Genomic DNA, 21969 nt, shown 5'->3' with positions numbered 1-21969 from the left:
CACTTCCTCAGCTCTGGTGTTGTTCATAAAGAAATAATGAAGGCTGTAAATGGTGGGAGATGATTTGCTCGTGCTGTCTGTGATGAAATGAGGAGACAAGACAAGGTTTTAATTACATTTTTGTCTAGTGCAGATGGAGGACAGAAGAGCAGGATAAATCACAAAGGACAACAGCAATCTGCCTCTTTATTAGTGCGTACACAGGCACACTGTGACAAACTGCCCGTCAGCTGCTCAATCATAAAAGAGGGCTGAACAGACAATCAGGATTCAACCGAAGACATTTGGTTTGGTACTGGCCTTTGTGACATCCCTGAAGATATGCTCTGCCAAGAATGTTTTGCATGCACTCAGCCTAAAATATATGAAACTAAGCACTGAGGTATACAATCCATTTCTCAATTATCTGTCTCCTCGGCCTTCATTTGTGTGTCCTCTTCATGAGCGTAATGGATGTAATACTGTGGGTGCAATCAATATTCAACATCAAATATGACAATGTTTTTCAATGCAAACAAAGATGTTCAGAGTGTATTATTTTTCTCAAGAATTCCATTTATGAAAACAATATTTAAGAGGACATATTCTGGTATAGTTAATACGTCTCAGAGTGCAAACTCAACCTGTGAATTGTGGGAAGATGCAACACGTTTAGTGGAGTGGGTTAATTGCTTTCAGTATGTTATACGACTGCTACCTTCCATAACATGGCATCCTAACAGTAGACACATGAAGATGCAAGTCCAGCAAGACAGTATCCTCAATAAACAAGCAAGGCAGGATAAATACACACCAAGAAGAACAATGTATACTAATTGATTTCACCTGCAATTGAAAAGTCCACTTGGGTAAAACCGGTCAGCAACATTTAAATGATTTGAGGCTGCAGGGTAGAAGTGCTGTGAAAGACTGATAGTAAACCGAGATAGTCTAGTCTAGTCTATTTTCTTTTTATCAATGAGTGATCTATCTTACTAAACTTATTACTCTCAGACCTTGTAATGTCTTTTGATGCTCATAACTGAATTGCTTTTCCTCATTGGTGCAGCCCATTAACCAGCCTATCTTCATATTTGGTAGTAAGCTGTACATTTATAAATTGAACTGGGAATTAAATAATGTCCCTTCTTAATTACTCAAACATTTGTGACCAACTCCAAATTAATAGTTATGATCATAAGCTGGCCAATACACAGATTTATGTATGTCATTATTCATTGAACGGACAAACTGGACCAGAAATGCACATAAAGAGGCAGCCACTATACTGTATTTCTCACTCACACACTCAATTAGATGCATCGTAACAAAAAAAGACAGGGCCACAATATGAGTTTGCCACATGTATCCTTGTTGATTTAACACCACCACCTGCACTTCCACTGCCCATTCACCCCCCCCATTGGTGTGCAGTCCCTGACCTAACTGCACACCCAGTGAGTTCAGGTAGATTGCTGATTTTATTGCACATAGTTGCTATATTCTACACAGTGAATTGAAGAATTAGTCAACTCACATATGTAGACATGTAAGAGTGCTGTCAAGGTTAATCCCTGTTCATCACTGCACACTAGGCCCGGGTCTGCAGCTGTAGTTACATACACCTCACCCTGATATGGGCTGCTAGCTAGTGCATTTGCATTCTTCTGCTCAACCCTCTGAAAGTCAGAGGCATGAAAGGTATGAGGCATGTACGTCTTGTGTGTCATGTGACTAAATTAGACACTAAGCACCAAACTCACCGGTAATGTTCGTGTGAGTTGCGTCCTCCACTGTCTATCACGGATCACATATCTGGGGAGGGACACAACAAAAAGAAGATGTACCCTGTTGAAAAGGGAGAATTTATGCTATCATAAGTTCTTATGATAAGTTCTTATGATAGCATAAGAGGTGACAGTACATCACTTTTCTGGACTAGTCAGTTACTCCCAAATCTTTCTTGATAACAGACTAATTCACAAAGAGAATGGCTTTCAGCGTTTGCTTTTGAGGTTTGGTGTGCTCCCTGAAACCCATACAATCTGTCTAATTGAATTAAAGGACAAACATTACAGCCACCTGAAGACTTTCTGCCACCTGCTTGGTATTGAACCTGTCTGGCTCCTGAAACCAGAAAATCAAAATATGTTCCAGGTTAAATAACATTACTGATCAAAGAGCAGTTTTCCGACAAACGTGCAGATAATCTTGGAACATTTTGTTCAACCATCAAAATGATGTCAACATTCATCTACATACATCTGAACAGAATATATATTAATGTAGCCTGAAACACTAACCACCAGTTAGTGGCGAGCAGGACCAACAACATCATATTTTGATGAGCTAACCCTACCCACACCCTAATGGTTTGCAACTTGAGCCAACACTACCTCCTAGTGGGCACCAGGTACTACTACAGACGAGATTTGATACACTGTTAATGGTTCCATGTGGGGACAGATACAGAGTGCATGAGGACTACGTTATTCCTGTGAGCATAGTAGATTTATTTTCACAACAAAACAGTTGGCCCGAACAGACATTTCATTCTATATTTAAGGTTGACATGTATTAGTCTCCAATAATTTGATATAAATCCGGAGTTAGATCAAACAAGAGCACAGACGACAGATTCGGAATATTATTGATAATGGACATTTAGTAACAAAAGAAGAACATACGCTTATTATACTTACACAATTGTTATGTCTGGGCTCACTCAAGCAGGCTACTAATGATTTTGGATTTGAATATCAAACATGCTTATTGTCCCGCCCCCCCCCCCCCCCCCCCCCCCCCTCTCCAGTAAGACCATGTTGTACGATGGCCATCATGGGACCCATTTAACCATATGATGTTTCTATTTCTATTTCTAAACATGTACGGCCTTCAAATATATAAAGTATAATCACATTCAAATTCTTCTTTGTAATAACTTGTTATTTCCAGTTGACCTATTGTTAACAAGATGATACAGGCACATTGATTGTGACCATCTGTTAAGACAGTAAAATAGCCCAGATCGGCTGATAATAATTTAGATTAAAATGAATTGGAATCATCTAGCCATGTTCATCATGTGCAGAACTGACAATACACAATCAATAGGTCAAATAGTCAATGCCCCATTTACCAAGCAACAGACTATACATTTGTTTTACATTTCTGTGAGTAAACACAAATTGAAAATGAAGATTGTGCGATTGTATGAAATACTTCTGTGGAGTTGTAATATCAAGTAAGTCCAACTTGTGATGGACACTGCAACAAAGATAATGTTCATGGAAATATATCCCAACATTTCAGCCATCTTTGTGGTACCAAAGTAAAAAGATTCACTGGAAAGGGAAAGAGCCAACTCTATCCAAGTTCTCTGGACTAGTTATACTCCGATATGTATTATATGATTGTGGAAATTGGTTTGTTTTCGCTCCAAAAAAAATACATTGAAGTCCTGCTGTCATGACTGACAAAAATATCAACTCTTGTAAACTTTCCTTTATTTTCTTACCCTCAAATATACTGAGGACGCACTGTATGCTGGGATTCTGCGGGAACGGGGAGGTTGCACAACGCCATCTTTAAACCCCACAAGAGGCCAGCTACAGTTGCACACCGGGATGAAAAACACTGCCCGTACAGCAGGATATATAACATCAGATCGTGGAGATAATATGATTGAATCCAGGTTAAATTAATAATAAGCAGCTGTCTGGGGATACCGCGAGGAGACGGTCACGGGACATCGCGAGAACCCTGAGCTGTGTGTTATCACAGGCGGACAACAACAATAGACGGAAAGACAACAACAACGGACTAGCTCGCTAACTCGCTCGCTAGCATCTTGTTACCAAATGCTAACTGACGGCTCGCAAACGTTAGCAACTTAATCAGCAAAATTCGTCCGGGCGCCTTTTGTTTTTTGTATAACTGGTCCTGGACACCCAAGCTACGTCTACCGGAGAAGTCCGCCATTAATTTGCCACGGTTTAAAAAAAACAACATTTTGCACATAAAAATCTTGCGTTGTGGCTTTAGCTCGCGTTAGCTAGGAAGGCTAAGTCCCGACTTCTCCCCCTCCCCAGCGGCCCGGCCGGAGATGCGTGGAAGATGTCGGTGTCGGGGCTGAAGGCCGAACTGAAGTTTTTGGAGTCCATTTTTGATCCGAACCACGAACGCTTCAGGATCATTGACTGGAAACCTGACGAGCTGAGCTGCCAGTTCAACGTGACTGGGGAAAAGCTATTAATTATCCACTGTAATATAACGGTAAGGGGAACACAAGTGTCGGGGTTTAATACACTTCCCTTGTTGGTCGTTAGCGAGCTAAAGTTAGCTGGTTAACTTGCTAGTCGGGTAGCACCCCAACAACCAAACGATCAGATGCTATGCGGGACGGGGGTCTGCGTAGTTTCCTAAGTGTCAGCGGGGACCTACGCAGTCTTGATGGAGGGTTTGTTTGTCTAACAATACGACGTTAAACAGAAATAATTAGCACCCCTAGCTGTTAAGCTAACGCCGCACTCTGAATGCTAATATCGCTAATGTAGTTTTTTTTTTAAACGCTATTTACTGATTCTATGTTTAGCCCTGCGACACGCGAGTGAATATAGGTCAAATGTTTTGATGTAATGGTCTCGTTTTTTTGCTGTATTCCACTGTTTTTTAGGAATCTTATCCATCTACGCCGCCAATATGGTTTGTGGACTCTGATGACCCGAGCTTGGCGCAAGTTTTGGAGAGGTTGGAGGATGTGAGAAAAGGCAGCACCCTGGTAGTTTTATTCCTAACTCTCTTGTTAATGTGTTCTCCACTACGTGTCAATGAAGAAACATCTGACGGTCTATGCCCACTTAGTGAACAGGATCTGCTGCTCACAATTTTAGTTTTTCATAGTGAATGGATAACGTTAAAACTTCGGTCCAAAATATTTCCAGATTACGTACACAACGTCACTAGGTGTTGTGTACTCACAACAAGACGTACAGCCGTTAAATGTAGAACGATGAGCAGGTCGTTTATTTCCCAGTTGACCTATTCTTAATTCCATAATATGTCTGTGTTAGTTACATGGCGTACGACTTAATGAGAAGACTACACTATACTGAACTTAATTTCTTGGCTAAGCAAGTGTTGACCAGGCTGATTCAACAGGAGCTTGGTCTTTGCATTATTTTGACATACTGCCAGCCTGCTGTGTTCAGCTTCATAAGAGGAAAGTGCACGGAGATTAGTGGAGGTCGAGTTCAACTAATCACTAAATTCACCTAGGACTGGCTTTTTACAATTTGTGTTATAATTTACATTTCATAAAGTAATAGTAGTCCTTTTAACATTTGTTTGCATCATTCTTGCATTATTTCTGCCCATTGAACAAGTTAAAGAGAGAGAGAGAGAGAGATATGCACATTGAGTTTTCAAATTTGAGTGATGTATTTACAAGATTCAGACAACTTGGAGCTTATGTAACATTGGTTCTGGACTTTTAAGCACACACAAACCGTCTGCATGTGCTGCATACATGTGTGTGTGACTTTGTACTTTGGGAATTAGTGGAACGTGTTTAACTGGCAAGTGCAAACAGGCAGATTTTAAGCACACCAAATGACTGACATCAGATCATTGGGACAACTTTTGAGTTCAGAATGTGGCAGTGACGAGCAGATTCTTATGTAATCCTACCTGTTTGGTGACACCCTGAGCTTAGTTAGCCTACTTATTAATGCTGCGCCGTTTGTAGGACACAAAATATGCTTTTTATAGAAGTGCTGTCAGGTTTCTTTTTGACAGAATATTTGTTTTACTTTGCACCATACTTTAGTCTACATTAATATATAAAATATTGTTAATGTTGTGTGTAAGGTAAGGGCCAAACCATACCTTCCCGTGGCTAGAGAAGATCAATCCATAGGTTTTAGCGGCATCCTATATTTGAATTGCAGCACATTTGAAAACGCAGAATACTGTAGCTGATGGCAGCGTAGTGATTGTGTCGCCTTTTTTTGTGTAGGAGTACAAACTGTCAGTGTTCTTATGTGTAAATCCCTACTTTCAAGTCCTGTGAGAGTAGTTGGCCCTAACTGTATTATTTATGTGTATGATGTATGCCGGGCAGATTGTAAATTAGATTTTCTAATGATGGACATTATACATTTTAAGATTAACTTGATAATCAACTATTTTCCATGTCTGCAATCTGTCACACGATGGCCACGTGGCATTGCTGTGTAGCTGCATTTGCAATCTTGAATGTTTTGTCTAACTCTTTGTCGCCTCCTGTTTGTGGTTTGTTTTTCCTAGCTTCTGCAGCAGTTGAAGAAACTCATTTGTGATCTTTGTCGGCTGTACAACCTTCCTCAACATCCAGATGTGGAGATGTTGGACCAACCCCTGCCTGCAGGTCCTGTAGGACAAGACCGGAAGGCAAGGCTACCTAGTTGGCTATTGTAAAATACCCCCCAATGGAATGGCACAGCCAGGACAGTGCCAGTATTTAATCACTTTTAAGGAATAAGACATGCTCATTTAAATAAGGATGCTTTTAATTATGCACTTCCAAACAACTTTTTCTCAAAAATGAAACAGCAGCCTACATTACATAAGGCCTGATTTGTGTGAAGTTGCTCTTTTAGCTGATCAATAGGCTCTTCCTGTGGTTATGGTCAGCAAAAGGTGGTCTTCTCTAAAATAAGAACACCAGTCATCTAAGGATGCTCTTTCAGACGACGTTATTCAGCTTGACTTAATGCCTTGTGTGTGTATGTGTGTGTAGCATGGGACAGAGGAGGTCACATCTGAAGAAGAGGAGGAGGAGGAGATGGGAGAGGTAAGTTATCACTCAATGTATTGCTCTTAAAAGGCTGTACTAGATGTTTGGCTTGGCACTGGCTTTGATTCCTCGATTTTTATTTTTTTTTCATGTATTGCTTGAGAACCAGAAAGTATTTAAATCGTCTAAAATATAAAATATGATACAACAGGACATAGAGGATCTGGACCACTATGAAATGAAAGAGGAGGAGCCTGTGGATGGAAAGAAATCCGAGGATGATGGCATCGAGAAGGAGAATTTGGCCATCCTGGAGAAAATTCGAAAGAACCAGAGGCAGGACCACTTAAATGTAAGTTTTTATTCAGTTGAGTACACATGCATGCTTTAATGCACTTCTTTTACAATTTTTTAAAGAAATGTTTTCAGGATCAGTTTAACATTCTCTCTCTCTTTCTTTCTTTCTTTCTCTCTCTCTCTCTTTCTTTCTTTCTTTCTCTCTCTTTCTCTCTCTCTCTCTCTCTCTCTCTCTCTCTCTCTCTCTCTCTCTCTCTCTCTCGTGTGTGTGAAGATGTCAAGGTTTACTACAGTGTTCTTTGTCTTTATTGTTACTGTTCTGAATTTTTGCAGGGAGCCGTGTCTGGTTCAGTGCAAGCCTCTGACCGCCTGATGAAGGAGCTTAGAGAGATCTACAGGTCTCAGAGTTACAAGACAGGTATGCACTCTGCACAATGGTCTGCTCTTTGGTGCAGATCTGAGTGAAAAGAACACTTGCAAATACATCTACCTACCCAGACTCTAGCATATGTATGACTACAAACCCTCACACACTATGATCATCAATTCTATCCCCTTGAAGTGATTGACAAGTACTGGTGAACATCAAGCTTTATAATAAGAGAGCCATTATTTGTATAGGCTGTGAGCACATTGGCACACTTTCCACATGAAAAATTAATCACCACATTAAAAAAAAAAAAAAAATCCATTTAAAGTATTTTATTTTGTATGAATTCTTCACCTTTTGAACTAGGCCTTAAACACCTGCCTCAGAATTAACTAACAGTGGTGTGATAGTACATGTTCAATTACATTTTATGCTGCATTACCTTTTAAGTTTATACAATGAAAAGGGAGATTAAATCATTATAGCTTTTAATAGACCTTGCTTTGGAGCTCGTATATAATCAATTTATTTTGCAGGCATCTATTCAGTCGAGCTTGTTAACGACAGCCTGTATGAGTGGCACGTCAAACTAAGGACGTAAGTAACTGCAGCATCTTGTGTCACGTATTATTTTTCTCTTATGTCAGCATAAACACGGACTGATTTAATCATTTAATTACCAACAGGGTGGATCCAGATAGCCCTTTACACAGCGATTTACAAGTCCTAAAGGAAAAGGAAGGAATGGATTACATTTTACTAAACTTCTCATATAAAGTGAGTATATTTGAATCTTAAAAAAAAATTTAAAATACAATTTTGGACTCTTTGAAGTCTGTAAATTGAGCATTTTTGTCTGGTCCTGTTTTACAGGATAATTTCCCCTTTGATCCACCTTTTGTCCGGGTGGTTTCGCCTGTGCTTTCTGGAGGGTAAGTTAATTTAGCTGGTACACATTTCACAGTTTCTTCTATCCCCAATGACAATTTTCTCAGTTGAGGCGGCAACGTCTTTTTGCTTTTGGAAGAGGACATAACTATGTTGTTGCCATACACCTTTCTCTGATATGTTTGTTCTGTGTTTGCTTAGTTATGTTCTTGGAGGAGGTGCCCTGTGCATGGAACTTCTCACCAAACAGGTATTTAAAGTGCATTTTTTAATTTGCACTGCATAATGTAACATTGAATTATATTTGTGTCTGTTACATTTTTCAAAACCACTCTTTGTCCATTGACATTGAGTTTTCTGATTGCAGGGTTGGAGCAGTGCCTATTCCATTGAGTCTGTCATCATGCAGATCAATGCCACTTTAGTCAAAGGAAAAGCCAGAGTGCAGTTTGGAGCCAATAAGGTAAGTGAGGAAGCCGGTTTCTTTTCAAGTTCGGCAATGTCCTGTGATATTGTAAAGCTCGCATAATGAATGATGTGATGGTCTGTTATGCAGTGGGGAACGTCTTCGGTCTATACATCCAAAGCTGTTAATGTTCTCTGAATGAAACCTAATCTGGCTACTGGCTTCTCCCAGAGTTTGACATGTTTAGTACCAAAGAAACAGAGATATTTAATTTCTCATTAGCTCACAGATGAAAATTAGTGTTTGTGTGTTTGGCTTTCATTTTTTCACAATCTATTGAACTATCGAAATGCGGAGATATGAGCAACCAAGATTATGTTTATTTGGCAAGCATGCCAATGGTTTTCTCTTCACATTTGAATCTTTGCACCATGTAAATGTAAGAGTTACTTTGATTAGTTGACAACTGAAAGTGTTGCACCGGATGCAATTTATTTGGCAGATTCCATAAAAAAAGTATAATTGACAGAAACCCTCAAGCTTAACTTTTTTTTCACCATTGCCCTGTAAAAATAATTTAGGCTGTTAATGCATACTTTTAGCATTATAATGAACATATATAATGAAGCTAATTTTGCATCAGAGAGCAATCTGTATTTTTGTCAACAATAAAATTGGAGCACTAAGAGTTTAAACTTGAGGCCTAACGGGGAGCAGTGTCTGTGTGGTGTTTGAGGTGAAAGCACTTGTTTTGAGGGTGTAGTTTTAATTGCACACTGTAGCTGTAGTCAAGCTCTACCAGCACTGGGGAAATGCATTCACGCGGACCATTTGATGACCTTAACCCCGAGTGCCACTTTCAAGTTTTACGCAGTAACTTGGGATAAACCGCTGTTCTCCATCGGTGGTATTGACAGATCAACATATGTTTGTGTTTAACTGTCTCAAACAGGGTTAAGCACTTCATCTGAAACCATATCAAAAGTGAACCCTATATGGTCACTTACGAACGATCTTGAACGAGCAAAAGCAGCACATACGCAGAGCAGCTTCAGTCCTCCTCCTGTGTCCGAGGATACGCAGGAGATGTTCAGGCGCTGTATTGAGTGTAGGTCACGTGCGTTTTTGCAGTGCTCCAAGCCCACTTAAGGTCCTTGCAACCACTTACGGTCCTTGCATAAAATGGAAGGAAATAGACTTGATGCATAAAAACACGCTTCGGTACACTGTTGAGCGCATACCGTGCAAGTGAAACAAGCTATTTAATTTATTTTAAAATAGAAGCGTATTAGTTTCAGATGCAAGTGAGAAGGACAACGTAATACGTTGGATATAAAAATACATCTACCAGTTAGGCGAGTTACTTTTGTTGGCCTAAGGAAACTTTCCTAAGCCCTGCAACATTACAAAGCCAGAGCATCTCAACTCTGCTACACTTCTGCATTAAATTAAAAAAATATACATTTTCTTACGGTGACACACTTTTCCCTCTCAAATGTCCTAGAAAGTGTTGAATTCTTCCACAACATGTTTTGCTGGAGGGAGTGCTTCACTCTAAATTAAGGGAATTTCTAGCATATAGATTTGTTCAAAGTCTTGTGCAAATGAGCCTTAGCTAAGCTACTCAACATTACGCACTCCCTGCATAAATATGATCACATTTTTGGAGAAACAAATCAAGGACTTGTAAAAGTAACTGTATAAACTGGTTAAAACATAACCTCTTGCCATTGACTCGTTCAGATTGTTATCATAAGTGTCTAACAACATTATGGAAGAGGCTCTACCAAGATATATGTACCTTTTTTTTTTTTTTTTCTTCTCTTCGTAAAGGGTAAAATCCTTTTTGTTTCATCAGAAACGGCAGCTTTATGGCTCTCGCCAAATACACTGGACTTCATTGACAAAAACAGCAAGAGATATATAGCTGCCATTTCTGGTTAAACAAAAATGATTTTACTCTTGCCAAAAATGTTTATCCCGGCAGTGATCCTTTATCTTATTCCCTGTTACAATTATTAAAATGCAAACGCAGCATCAAGTATCACTATTACACAACATTTAACCATGACTAGCTCAAAATCCAGGAAATTGAAGACTAACGATTGCATGGGAGTCTATGGAGCAGAGCCCAATTGTTGTCGGACCCTGGTCAGTACTTGCGCATGCTACGCTGTGACTGGCCAGTCTGTGTTCGAGAGGCGGGACTTGGAGAAGAGTCAATTCTTTGTAGTTTAGTGAAACTACAGGTGCAGAGCCAAGTCTTATGTGAATGGTGGTGACCAGGTGGGCGTGAAAGCAGTCCGGTATGAATGGTCATCCTACCTGCACCACACACTCACTGGGTTTTCTCTTGAATTTGAACGCGGTTAGATGCAGAAAACGACCGTTTCCCGATCTGTAGGTTCTGTTCGTCATAAACCCTTTGCACACTCTGAGGTTCATTACATTTTCATCTTTTACTACAGAACCAGTACAATCTTGCCAGAGCACAGCAGTCCTACAAATCCCTGGTTCAGATCCATGAAAAGAACGGTGAGTGTTTTCATCTCCAGTTTCATACGGTGTGCATTACCTTGTTTACTGAAACCAAATCCCTCCAATGCATCAACGCTGAGGGAAATTATTGCTTGTACTGTTGTGTATTTACAAAACATGGACAACATTTACATTCACACATTATTACACTCAATTTGTAGAGTAGTTAGCCAGTTATAGATAACAGTAACACACATACACACTATAAGCTCAACATTCACATTCATACTTAAGCAATAATTAATTGTGCTGTTGAGTCACCGTGATTCGGATAACGTCTGTTACTGACAACACCGTTTCATATCTCACATTTACCATTATTCATGCTCAAGGTCAAAGATCGTACTGACATAATAATAGCACACAGATCTTTGAGCCGTATGTGAGCCGTAAAGCAAAAAGACACCTGCTAACCTTGTGCAAGTTTTTATGTTGCAGCAGATGGATACTCGTATGAATGTTAGTTGTGCTGCTAGAAATGGACTTCCAAAACAGATGAAAAGATGAGATTAATACTTTTGTATATATACACACAAATTATTGTTAACTATTTGGCATATGTGTATTTTAAACATTCCTGCTAAGAACTAAACAATAAATAATTACATAGACATGCCACCTCGCTGTGTATAAAAATGAGTGCTTTGTGATTTGGATCATTATAACTGATATTCTGCTGTTTGCAAACAGCAGAATATCAGTAAATAATGATATACCCAGTCAAATCCAATTCATATGCAGTTTAATGTAGAATTGACAAAGTCAACAAGATAAGACTCAATGTTAAAATATCAAAGGTAATTCTATTAAACAAATGGCGCTGGTAGGTCTGTGGCTCAAAGATGACCATTAATGCAAATTTGTTGTTGTTGTCCATGACCTCTGAAAACACCAGGCTGCATTTTAAAGCCAGCAGTGCTGGTGAAAATATGTAAATACCGTTAATCTGTCAGGCTACATTGAGCGATACGTAATTGCAGTATTTATATAAAGAGAGAGCTGACAGCCTGGCTTAATGTTAAACAAATTCTGAACCACATGTGCCCTGGGCTCAACCACTGAACATGTTCTACCTGGTGTTTTGGGTCTTGGACCAACCAGACGTGGTTGGAAATGCAGGAACAGGCTAATGAGGCGGAATATAATGCACATGCAAAAAGCATCTGCACGTAACGCTGATACTACTGGGGGTGGAGACCTCGGGACTGTAGATTGTTGTTGTTGTTTTTGGTTGATATCTCTGTCGTCATTCTTTGTTTTTTTCCCCCCTCAGGCTGGTACACACCCCCTAAGGAAGACGGCTAAAACAGACTCCTGCCTTTCCTGCACTGGGACCACATGTCTTCAATTTCTTTTCTCCTTGCGACCAATATATATATTTTTTATCCTGCAAACCATTTGTCTCTCTTACATGAGAGTTTGAACTCCAAACCACATTGCCCATTCAGTGCCCACCCAGAAACTCACACACACACACACACACACACACACACACACACACACACACACACACACACGCTCCCCTCTGAAATCTACATCCAAGCTCATCGGCTACTAGCAATGGTATCCTCTCCTCAATATTTATCTCTGTACATCTTTTGCCCGATTCAATCTTAATTTTTCCATTGCAACATTCATCCCATACTCCAGGAAAACAACGGACTAAATACCTCGCACTCACCCTTTGGTTTTGGCGTTCCGCATGCCAAGGTTACTTGCTGGCTGTGAGTTGAAAGGTGCAGCATGACTTTATCCGCCAGGAGGGGCAGTCTGATACTCCAGTAGCCGGACACTGCCTCTCTGGCCACAGACTGGATCCCCGATGTGACGCAGTGGTGGCTGGGAGGGACATTTAAATGCTGGTGGTGGAAGAACCACTATCTTTTCTCTCCAATGGACGTCCTCTGTAATATTGTGCTCATGTATTACCTTTGCAATGCCAAGATCCCTCCTCCGGAATAACATGCTTCTGGGGCGAGCTTGCTTTCAAACCTCTTTTTCTTTTAAAGCTTGAAGCCCTGAGGTGGGGAGGAAGATAAAGAGATTTTTGCAGCCGAGTTGGGACGGCACATAACGAAGAACGGCATCTTGCAGAGCTCCGAAGTTGGAGACCACTGTCATCATCACAACCAGCAACTGGGCAACTCCCCGCAGGAGAGGTTTGGCGTGTTGGCAACCCAAGAAACATGACCAGGCGAGGCGGGGGCGTGTTTGGTTTGGATCACACTGTAATGTAGTTGATTTTAACTTCACGTGTAAACATGTAAATTTGTATTTCTGCAAAAGGATTTAATTGTTTATAATGTAACCTTGTCTGGGTCTTTGACTGGGCAATGACTGTATTACTATATACCCTTGACTATTAACAGCAGGGGCACTGCAACTTCTCAAGACCCATTTAGAATAAGAAAAAGTTGCTTCATGGATACTCTTGCAGAAGGAAACAATAGTACACCGTGATCTTATGTAAGCTTAATGACTACTGCGGTTTTGTTCGTTTTTTTTTTTTTTAATATTGATTTGTAACCCTCATGTTATTGGCAACATCGACAGTACCATTCCCTTTCTTTTTCTGACAGCGCCTCTTAACTACAATGGCTGTAACAATAACAACATAGACGCAGCTGTTTCTGGCATTCCAGAGGGTTGGCTATTCATATCACTCAAACCGGATGAACCTCAGTAAGGCTATGCAGTGAAGAGACGGTTTCGGAGTTTTGTTGTTCTGAGGGAAATTAGTCTTATCGGCGTAGTCACCTGCTTAGTTCTTGTAGCTCGTTCACATCCTGAGCACTTTGCCAATCCTGGAGTTGTACCAGTTTGAAGGGGGGAAAAAAAAGTGACCTTTCCTTGACCTCACGGCTGGTTTTAAAATGCAGCCCGAGTTTCAAATTCACAGCAATAGTCTCAACCTTATACCTTCTGGCTTCGCACTTGGGAAGATTGACTGGAGTCTGTTCCATTTCCAGAATATTTGTGTACGTTTGATCAATATTTGTTGAGATTTGCCACAGGAGGGACCCAGCTCTTCCCATTCCCACCGCTCTGGTTACTATTCATAACCACTCTCAGCACTGCTGTACCCCTCAGCGTGCTGGGTCTTTGATGTAATGTGAATAATATGCAGAAAACTGTGTGGAGCATTCCAATTAATGCAGTTACACGTTTGTTGTGGGTGTTCTATTGTGTGGTTACTTGCATTGTTTTAAGTATATTGTCCTGAAAACCAGCATAGAAAGCTTAGTTATGCTAATTCATAAAGTCATTCCTCGTTTTTCTTTTAAGTTGATTTGATTTAGATATTTCTCAGTGATACTGACCTCAGTCACAGCACCGATAATTCCAAAACCGGTACAGATGGGTATAAATCCTCAAGCCTGTCCACATTCAGCACATGTCCGACGTTTGTTTCGACTTGCGTCCATAACGAGGGTCACCCTCCTTCCTGCTTTCACCACAAAGCAGAATCCCAACGTGACTCCATCATCGGCATGGTTGTTAGCTGTTGTGATGCCATTGGTAATGTACTAATCACTTCATTCTGGTCACTTTGTCGAGCCCGCCCCGGCATTCTCTGGAGAAGCAAACTCAGGAATACATACTGCACACTCGACTTTGCTAAGGATTGCTTCAGAATATCGTCACGAAGTGCAAGATTGAATGTGTCGGTCTTTCTTTTCTTTTTTTTTTGGGCCATTTTAATGAGACTCGTCTGTTTTACCAAAAGGCATCGCCTAAGCTTTGCTGTCGAATTCTAAATACCTTTTTGAGGTTTAAAAAAAAAAAAAAGACAAAAAAAATAAATAAATAGTTTTTGGGAATCAGATGTGGAGCGGGGGTTTGCTCCCACCTGCACTTGATGAGGGGGTTCAGAACACATCTGCCCTGTCTCTTTGATATTGCTGTATTTTGCATGTCAATATATCAATGGGTGTTTTACACCAAGCTACTGAAGACAAAGAGTGGTCGGGTAGGGTGATAAAAAGACTAGATGTATCGGTTGTTCATTGTTTACTTGTGGTTCCCTACATCAGTGCACAGGGTAGTTTCTCCCTGCGCGCCGCTTATTTAACCAGGTCAGATACTATGAGAGACGCATGGACTTAACAAGACATCCTACCTGCTCGGATTACCTTTTTAAAGAGGCCAGGAATCCCAACAAAAGTAGCAGTTCAGATTCGTGTGCCATCAGAACAATAGTAAACCCACGTCTTTAACCTGACTTTTGGAACAACGGTGTACTCGAGACTTGTGCGCCGAGAAGCAGCTTCTCTCTCTCACCAACTCCTGTTGTCTGACTAACAAAAACCTTCTCTGCTTTGGCGAGCGACATATTGGTCTGAATTGGCCTGATCCTGGGTTCTTTACCTTGCTTCATTAACTGCAGTGGCCGGGTTATAAAGTTATGCACTGTTAGCATGCTTTGGTTTGGTTTCATTTGTTTTTGTTTTTTCCATTGCAAGGGTGATTTTGACCATGTAAAGTAATTTGTAAACTTGCATCAAGTTTATAAATAAAGAATTTTATGAAATATCACTTTACTCTGTTCTAATGAAGTGTTTATCGGTATGAAATGTAAAAACTATTTGTTTCCTGGAAGAGTAATCCATCCAAAATCTCCATGCCATTTGAATGAAAATGTATCGCCAACAAATAGCAACAAATAAAAGTATTGATTAGCTAACTTGTTTTGGCACTAACACTCCAACAAAGAGGTCAAACTGTATCTCTGGTGACAGTGAAACGCACCTCATGCATTACATCACCCAGCCACTCAAACTGAGCTACAGTTGTTTATGTGTTTCTTGTATTTTCCAGTAGATGGTGTTCTTTGCCTAGAAGATTAAGGCGTTTGTTTTCATCCAGAGCGGCTGTCAACATCCACGGGGACAGACAGGAACTAAGCTAGTGTGCCTGAGGCCGTAACCCTCTGCTTAACCTCTGACCTACATTACTGTAGCTCTTGCTGTCCTAAACTGTGTGTTTAAAGCCAGCTGTTGCTCTTAAGTACACTAGCTGTCGACAGCTAAAACATTCCAACTCGGCTATGACGGTTTTAATTAAATTCACTTCAATGACTGCGCAGCAAAGCCGGTGTGATTTGTGTCCTTTGTGTGGCAGCAAATGGGCACATTACACATCACGTGATGTCAACTTCAAACAGCCGACAACGAGGCCACAGTAAAAATCTGATTTTTAATCCGTTGCATTGATTTATATGGTAAAGGCTGGGCGGGATGGACAGATTGTATACTCTCACATTTTTGTCCGAATAGATTTCCTTTTTTTTCATTTCTCACCACTGTTTTCTCTCTCTCTCTCTTTGTGTGTGCTAACCATCGCCACTAGATGGTATTGGAGCACTTGTGTAACGCCTGGCTATTGTTTTTTTAGTCACTAGCAACAGTCAAGAACTCAGTCAGCTCCTAACATCCATCAGCAGTTGCTGCACCATTATTACACTCATTCCAGCTCTGTGGCTCGTTTCCTTCAAGGTTAAATGAATAAAGGTCATTTGTTTTAGCAGACGGCTGTTGATGGGACAGTCTGATATGGACCGCTCATATTCTACATGAGTGTGTTTGTCAGATATTGTCGTGGCGCTGCGCTCATAGATGTCAGGTTTGCTGAATCAACCTTCAGTTCTTATGAGAAAGGAATAGATAACAGGGTGACCTATTGAGTCTGTGGTCGATCATGTTTTTTTTGCAGCCTGGATAGTTATGCATTTTTAGAAATCACTCAAACCAAGAACTAGAGCGTATTTAAAAGAATTTTTTTTTTTAAGATGTCAAACACAATTCAAAAGAGGAGGCAAGGAGAGAGATAAGTGGAACTCTGCAGTTGGCCAACGAAAGGCTAATTGCCTATTATTGTAGCACTTTGTTTTTTGTTGTGGCGTGTGTGTGTTTGGCTGGCTGGCCTTCTCGGAGTTGAGCACGCCTCATTATCCGGATTCAGCCAATCTGTTTGTCCACAGCCTGTCGCTCGCCTCGGACACAACACTGGGAGGAGGAGGCCGCCGAGGCTCTGGGCCCCGAGGAAAGAGGCTGTGCATCTCTGTGATTAACTTGCCGGTGCCCACACTGAGACGGCAAGAAATAGCTGACTTCTCCCCCTTCGCCCTGGGCCACAGCACGGCACACGGTGGTGGGCCGCATTCAGAATCAGCTGGAGTTGATTGATAGCCTGCGGCTTAACGGCTGCATCCATCAGAGCCTGTATCGCACTGCTTTTCCTCCCAAAGCAAACACACTCAGAAGTAAAAACCCACATCCACACAAGAGCCATGCGGTCATTTTGAAGGAATTGTTGGACAGAAATGGGACAACACATCTTGTTTGTTTTTTTTCCATACAAAAAGCACAGTGTAAAAACAACAATTTACTACTTAAAAAAAAAAGTTTAGTGTTTGACTGTTTCTTGGTGTGGGGTGGGGGGGGCAGTAACTTCCTGAAGTCTCAACTGTTCCCTACAGTCTTGTAACTAACTGCAAGAGTCTGCTGTTATATTTACCCCCCCCCCCCCCCCCCGCCCGCCCGCCCAGATTAATTTGACTAATCCAATCTTCCTCCGGTTAGTGTCCCAAAGACGCTTTAAACAGTGCAGCAGCGTAGAAACACAACCAGACGCTTTTACGGACAGCAGGTGGGTCCTGATATTAATAGACGACCAACACTTTTATGGTGGTCTGTGTGAGCCTTGTTAGAGTGCATTGAGAACACAGGCACAGAGCTGCAGTAACAACGTCTGGCTTTGAAAGACACAGAGTGGCTGAAGAAGAACCAATCCTACTGTGACCATGACCTGATGCTGGAGTGGAGCATCTGGAGAGCACTAAGACGCCACACACTCTGTTACTACACAGCTGTAAAAGTCTCCACTGCTGGCACTTTGGTTTCTAATAAACAGGCAATTGGTTTTTATTAAAAAATGTAGGCCAAAGGTTATGATATTTTCCACACAATATTTGATATGGGGTTAGAAGGTGTATCCACAATAGCAGAGGTACAACTCGTGGAAACGGGAGATCGGGGTACGTAGGGAGGAGGTATAATGTATTCTGATTCTCTGATGGTGGTGAATGGCAATGTGGAGAGTGATTTTTACTGGGGGAGCATTGTGACTGGCTACTGAATAAAATATGTTGTATGTGGAACCATATGTTTATCCTTTAAATATTTCAGAATTTCATTATATCATGAGTTTTTGCTGCATGGACTGAGAGGGGCTTTCAGTGGGATGAGAAGGTCCCCCATCTACTATCTTTCTGTCCATCCATCCATCTATATATATATATATATATCGTCAATATATTTGATCTCTAATTGCCACTGCGTCCTTGGAAGGGAATGTAGCACACATCACCAGTCAGTGGCAGATTTACCTTCAAGGACTTGGAAATAAATTGGTTGCTCATAGGGCACAGAATTTTTAATTAATCAAAATATCTTTTGAACACACAGAGACAACTTAAAGAGAGGGATAAACAAAGAGATAATAAAAAAAAAAAGGTGATTGAGCTCATTACTCATTCAGCGGAGACAACAGAGAACCACGTTGATAGCTTAACTTTTGGATTGTTTTGATATGTTGCAGAATAAGTCTTATAAATCTATTTGAGTGAAATCATGTTATAAGATAGATAATTGCGTTATCACTGAAAAGAGTTTGGAGAGATTCAGTGTTTTTAACCACGGGCGACAATTCTTTACTATATTGATCCCCTGATCCAGAGAAAACACTAAGCTTCACATTTCCAGTGGTAAAGGACAAGACTACATAATACATTACAGAATTTCCCATTCGGAAGGCAAGTCGGTCTTATTTCATTTTGAGCAACCCAAACATTTTAGGAGAGTGCAAAAGCTTGCAGCACCACCGAGAGACTGACCTTCACTGGCCTTCTTTCATGTCTCCATTAAAAGATTCACTTCAAATTTATTCACAGTTTCCCTCTCAGGCTGCAGCAACGTCACAATCAAGAGCCAGAGCGCATACATTACACTAAAAAGCCGGCTTCAAAAATCCAATTCTCCCTGGCATGAAGGATATGTAAATATTAATGATCCATGGATCTGCATTTTGCTTCATATTCGGGAGCTTTCACGGCTCTTTTCATTCAGATCAGATCATTCGTTCACGGAGGACACCCAGTTGCTGCTCACTGCATAGGAATACAACCATTAGTGTGTAAACACGTTTAGAAAAGATGCAGTCAGCCGCAATCAACTGTAAACACTCGTTTGTTTGGTCTCAAAATGAGACGTTTTTTTTGTTGATTGTTATTTTCACCTTGAATGTTGCCTGCTTGTCCTTCCTTTGCTGAAAGGTAGCCACGGGTTCAGTTCAGCGTGACGATACGCTTCCCTGCGCAGACTTATACTTCAGTCCAAGCTAAATGGATTTCCATTACAGGGGCTATGACTCATTCCAGATGCTTACTCAATATGGTGTGGGCACTGTAGCGGACAGTTTCCTTCAGATATCACAAAAGGACAACAGAAGCAAACATTCTTGTGTGAGATAGTGTCCAGAGAGAGAGCTGTTCGTCGTACCTTTACACGTGTGGCAATTATGGCAACAAGGGTTATTGGTATTGTGGAGACTGGAGCATGGGTGCTGTTTGGCAAAGAAGCATGCATACACGTGGAAAACGCAGAAGAAAACATGACCGATCTCTAACTATCACCACAAAGTAAGCGAAACAGAACAACGTATGGGAAATGGTTCAGTTATAATGCATCTCTGAACTATCGGCCTGCTGGGCTGAAACTACCACATTGTGTCAACCTGTTTGCGGGGGGTGGGGGGTTTGCTTGGGGCAGTGAGTGCATGTTATGTTCCTATACTGCTACGTATATCTCCTCAGCAGTGTCTGGACTCGGGCTAGACCTGCATTGGCCGATCAATAGGAAAAGCAATGATCTCAGTGAAATGGACCATCCATCTTGCTGTGATTCCCTTATGCAGCCCCTCGACTGAAGAGGAGAGATAGAACTGAATTATTGTCTGAGCATTGATTTAAAACTGTCTAAAGTAGCAGCACTCTCTTCTCTCCTTATAGAAGTCTTATGGGATCTTATGGAAAATAGCCAATTTACCAAAGATAATTAGATACAAATACCGTGTGTGATGTGTCTGGAATTAGAGCTGCAACACATCTGTTAAATCCTGGAATTTGCTCTGCAGGTCAAAATATTTTGTGAAAGGATGAACTTCTGAATTTGATAACTATGCTTAATTTCTTTTATTTTTTTCTTTTGCTTGAGCTCCGCCATTGTCTGCAGTCAATGAGCCCCGCCGTCCCCTATGATGAGGGCATGTACTCTAATATTTAGTATCCAGCTGTAAGTCCACAACACTTTCTATACTGTTGCAGGGAGAATGTAAACTGCAGCATAGAGGGCCATTTAAACCAAACTTGTATTATTTTAATTCTTTAATTAAACTGGTTTACTAGATTCAATACAACATGTTCATGACTTGTGCCTTTGCAAAATGTTGCCAGGCTGTGACTGATTAATGCAAAGTCTCGTACGTTAATTATTGTTTCATTCTATTACGTTAAGCAGGATAATCTTCAGTTTTTTTTGTAGATACCACCACAACGGTTATTATAATGCACAGCCTTGCAGCGCTCTACAGTCTTTAATGCTTTTCTTGCAGAGAGCAATTTGCCACATTTCTTAAGGATCATCTAAAAATGATTATCTTCCATCTCCAGTGTGAAAAAGTATTTAAACGAAAGATGATCACTTTATCATCTCTACTGGCAGACTGTGGGTGTCCCTGTCGTGCTCTGTAGGACCGCCCGGCCCGAGGATGGAATCAGACTCTGCTGCTGCACAGTCAAACGCTTGTCTGTGTGCTTTCCATTTTCTATTTTTTGAGAGAGACAGAGATTGCTAGCTACTTTGGTGAAGTTAATAAATGTATAAGACATGTAGAGCCAGCGGTGATTGTTGGTTGTACTTTCAAGTTCAGTTTTTAAGCTCACTGATTGTTAAGATTGGCTAATCTCCCTCTTCTCAAAAGCATTAGATAATTAAACTAGTGAGAATAATTACTGGGAAATGGTAATGTTACACGTAGTTTCATTTGATTAATCTTTCCCTAACAACTAAGCAGTAAATGTATTGTTTGCTTTGCATGGAGAGTTAAGTGTTAAGTGAAAAGGGCCATTAGTAGTAATGCGTGCATTTGTGGGGTGTTAGTTGCTGCAATAGATTAGATGGTGGAAGAAACACTGATATTTGTGTGATATTTATCAATTCTTAGTTTTGGATCAGATGTGTTTGTAAGATCTCTCTCTCTCTCTCGCTTTCTCATCCACCCTAAGTAAGTGAAGTGAGTTGAAGTATCTTAAAGTAGTAGTTGTGATTAAATTTTTTTAGCTTTCTGTTGCCGCTCACAATTATTATCATTGTGCATATAGCTGAAAAGCTATTCGTCAACATTCAAACCGCGACCACGGAGGAAACTGACCTGGCTGTGTGAATTTAAATGGTTTTAGCCGGTAGCATGAAAAGAAACGTGTAGTAGTGTTGACCTTTACGGTGCCCCTGCATTCAATAAGGCAAAACATTGGCCAACCTGTTGAAGATGACCTATGATTCGGCCACTTCACGACGACTTCAGCAAACATTTTTTTATAGCAGACATTTTGACTCGCAAATTTAAGAAACACATGTGTAATTGATAACATTTACTGTG

The 21969-nt window shown here is 40.7% G+C and overlaps 1 protein-coding gene across 1 annotated transcript; it reads left to right on the top strand.

Annotated features, from left to right (window-relative positions):
• Window positions 1–3542: 3542 nt before the first annotated feature.
• On the top strand, window positions 3543–15794 carry LOC117749364 (ubiquitin-conjugating enzyme E2 Q2-like). Its single transcript, XM_034559802.1, has 13 exons — window positions 3543–4254; window positions 4655–4759; window positions 6286–6408; window positions 6758–6811; window positions 6966–7106; window positions 7385–7469; window positions 7958–8018; window positions 8108–8198; window positions 8295–8353; window positions 8511–8559; window positions 8677–8772; window positions 11184–11250; window positions 12527–15794. Exons 1-13 carry the CDS (start codon window positions 4096–4098, stop codon window positions 12556–12558), a joined length of 1122 nt encoding a protein of 373 aa, XP_034415693.1. The 5' UTR covers window positions 3543–4095; the 3' UTR covers window positions 12559–15794.
• The last annotated feature ends 6175 nt before the right edge of the window (window positions 15795–21969 follow it).

The sequence above is a fragment of the Cyclopterus lumpus genome, chromosome 3 (assembly GCF_009769545.1).
Source record: "Cyclopterus lumpus isolate fCycLum1 chromosome 3, fCycLum1.pri, whole genome shotgun sequence".
In the NCBI taxonomy this organism is placed as follows: Eukaryota; Metazoa; Chordata; class Actinopteri; order Perciformes; family Cyclopteridae; genus Cyclopterus; species Cyclopterus lumpus.
The sequence above is the reverse complement of the archived record's forward strand: the minus strand, read 5'-3'. Positions and strand labels throughout refer to the sequence as shown.

Coding starts and splice junctions, on each gene's coding strand:
- LOC117749364 (XM_034559802.1), top strand. CDS start 4,096: ATGTCGGTGTCGGGGCTGAAGGCCGAACTGAAGTTTTTGGAGTCCATT. Junction 4,255..4,654: donor TTATCCACTGTAATATAACG/GTAAGGGGAACA, acceptor ACTGTTTTTTAG/GAATCTTATCCATCTACGCC. Junction 7,470..7,957: donor GTCTCAGAGTTACAAGACAG/GTATGCACTCTG, acceptor TTTATTTTGCAG/GCATCTATTCAGTCGAGCTT.